Below are 2,613 nucleotides of genomic sequence, written 5' to 3' on the forward strand. Positions count from 1 at the left end.
AGATTTTCTGATTTTCTCCTCAAACTCCCGAACCTTCTTAAAAATATCTCCATATTCTTGTTTAGACCAGTTGCTAAGAGGAGAGGTTAATCTCTTCATTTTCTGATTCAATTTTCACATTGGATTGCCAGTAACTCCCTTTTCCCAACAATGTTGAACTGTTGTCATAAATGTGGCATGTTCAACCCAAAAATGTAAAAACTCGAAGTATTTTGTAGGCCTCTCATTTGTCTTGGATAATTCCATCAACAGAGGACAGTGATTAGAACCAACAGAGGATAAATGTTTAATAGTAGTTTGAGGCATAACCTCTGACCATTTATCATTAACCATGGATCGATCTAATCTCTTCCATACTCTAGCTTGTGCATCCCTTTGATTACACCATGTGAATGGGATCCCTGTGTATACTAAATCAGTCAAACCACATGCTTCTATCACACTAAGAAACTCAAAGCTCTTGTTCATGTTGTAAGGCATTCCCCCAAGTTTTTATTCTATAGATGTGATAACAATGAAGTCTCCAATTGTACACCAAGGTATATCCGTGCTAGAATAAAATAAAAGCCTGTCCCACAAAGGTCTCCTCAGATGCTCCTTTCATTTAGCATAAATAAAGGATATCATGAATTGCTCATTGAGATCAGCGTGCTTGAAATTGCCTGTAATATGTTGCTCATGATTTTCCAGAGTATGACCAGTGATTTCATTAGACCAGAATAGCCAAATTTTACAATTAGGATTACTGGCTGCATGGTCCATTTGAAGTTGAATTCTCACCATGTTGATTTTAGAATTGTCAGTAAATGGTTCGAGAACAACAATCAGAGTTAAGTTATGCAATTTCTTGAGAGTTTGGAGCCTTTCCAAAGAGCGTTGAGTATTGATACTCCTAGCATTCCAACATAAAGCCTTAATCATTCAAAACCCTTTGGATTTAGACCTTGTATTGGGCCTGCTAGAGGTTTCAGATGTACTGGTAGTTTGTCGATTATTTTGTCTGTTTTGTTTCCTACCTCTTGGGGATAGACCTTGTTTTGAAGAAAGTTCCTGAACTTCCTTAGGCCATTTTTCCTTAAAGGTGGAACCAAAATTGTGAGGAGGCTGATTGCTGTTATCTTCTTCTTCATCACCAGATTCATCAATGGACTGATTATCAGAATCCACTTCATCCTTAAAATTCAAAACCCCATAATCATCTTGAGGTGGCCTATCAAATTTATCCTTATTGACATCTTGTTCCTCTGTTTGTATTCCCCTATCTGAAGCCTGATCAGCAGTCTGTTTCTTTTTTATAGCATCTTTTTTTTTACTCAACCTGCCTCCTGATTTATTATTGAACTCGTCTTCCTGTTGACCAGTATCAAGACCACCTTGCTACCTAGTAGGGTTGCAACTCGAAATAGGGGTATTAGGATCTCTATAGTCACTACTATATTCAGCCACATCCTCATGTACAACATGAGGTAATTCCCCCTTCCCTTTGGTCACCCCTTCCTGCAATTTAGTAGGTGTCTCCTGTATCCTCCTAGCCATACCTCCAACAGCTTCCTCGACAACATTCTCAACAATATTAACAATATTATCAAGGGGTGCAGGGGATGGGAGCATTAAGTCAATACCTATAGAAGCAGGCCCTGTAATGACTTCCTTTCCCTTGATGCTGTTCTTACCAGTACTCTTTGCTGCATTCCTTTTTTGCTCACTCTGTTCCTGCTGCTGCTGTAGTTCTATCTGATGTCTTCTATCACTCTTGCTGCCAGTGTGTTTGTCCATTGTCTCTAAGGTAGATGGTGTCTCTTGCACATCAAGATTAATATAGGTGTTCTGAGTAGGGATAGCAATTGTACCTATTTGTTTGGTGGACTGTTCTGTCTGACTAGTGTTACCCCTGGGTGCCTGCTGTGAATTATTGTTCCTCTTCTTTTGGATTTGCCACTGCTTCTCTTGCTGGTTATACATATGTTCCTAATCTCTTTGCTGAGTGTAAGGATTTTTGTTAGCATCTTCTTTTGAACCTGTTTCTTTATGACCTTTAGATTGTTGAGGATTATTGTCCATGTCTTTAGTATTCTTGTTTCTAACAATTTCCAGTTCCCTTTTTTTTTTCTCCTCATCTTTTTGCCTTATGGTACAGTCACTCTCCACATGTCCTTGATGTTTGCAGTAGAAACAATAGTCAGGGATATTATCATACTCTATTTTCTGCCATCTCCCATCAGTAATATCTTCCCCTATATACCCCATCCAAATATAAGGAGGTCGCTTTTGAGTAAGGTCAACTTGCACCTTCACCCTAGCTTGACTACCCCTAGTCTTTTTAATAGAGGCAGAATCTAAATATAAAACCTTCCCAATAGGGGACAGTAGGCCAGTAACGAACTCTTTATTATAACAATGCCAAGGTAATTTCGGTAATGAAATCCATATTGGAACCACAGGAGTTTCTTCAGCTGGTGTAAAATTAGGAGTCCATGCTTGAATTCTCATCACCTGTCCAGCTATACTCATCATTTGCTTAGTCCAAACCATATTATAATCCAGTTCGTTATCAAGATCAATATAGACATGTCGCGAATTAAAATGTGCAATCTTAACACCACCAGATAATTG

The 2,613-nt window shown here is 38.7% G+C and overlaps 1 protein-coding gene across 1 annotated transcript; it reads right to left on the reverse strand.

Moving 5' to 3' along the window:
- Positions 1–921: 921 nt before the first annotated feature.
- On the reverse strand, positions 922–1,962 carry LOC107057900 (uncharacterized). Its single transcript, XM_015303000.1, has 2 exons — positions 1,459–1,962; positions 922–1,350 (listed from the first exon to the last, which is right to left on the reverse strand). Exons 1-2 carry the CDS (start codon positions 1,960–1,962, stop codon positions 922–924), a joined length of 933 nt encoding a protein of 310 aa, XP_015158486.1.
- Between the last annotated feature and the right edge of the window lie 651 nt (positions 1,963–2,613).

Source organism: Solanum tuberosum, unplaced genomic scaffold (genome assembly GCF_000226075.1).
Source record: "Solanum tuberosum cultivar DM 1-3 516 R44 unplaced genomic scaffold, SolTub_3.0 scf00407, whole genome shotgun sequence".
Classification (NCBI taxonomy): Eukaryota; Viridiplantae; Streptophyta; class Magnoliopsida; order Solanales; family Solanaceae; genus Solanum; species Solanum tuberosum.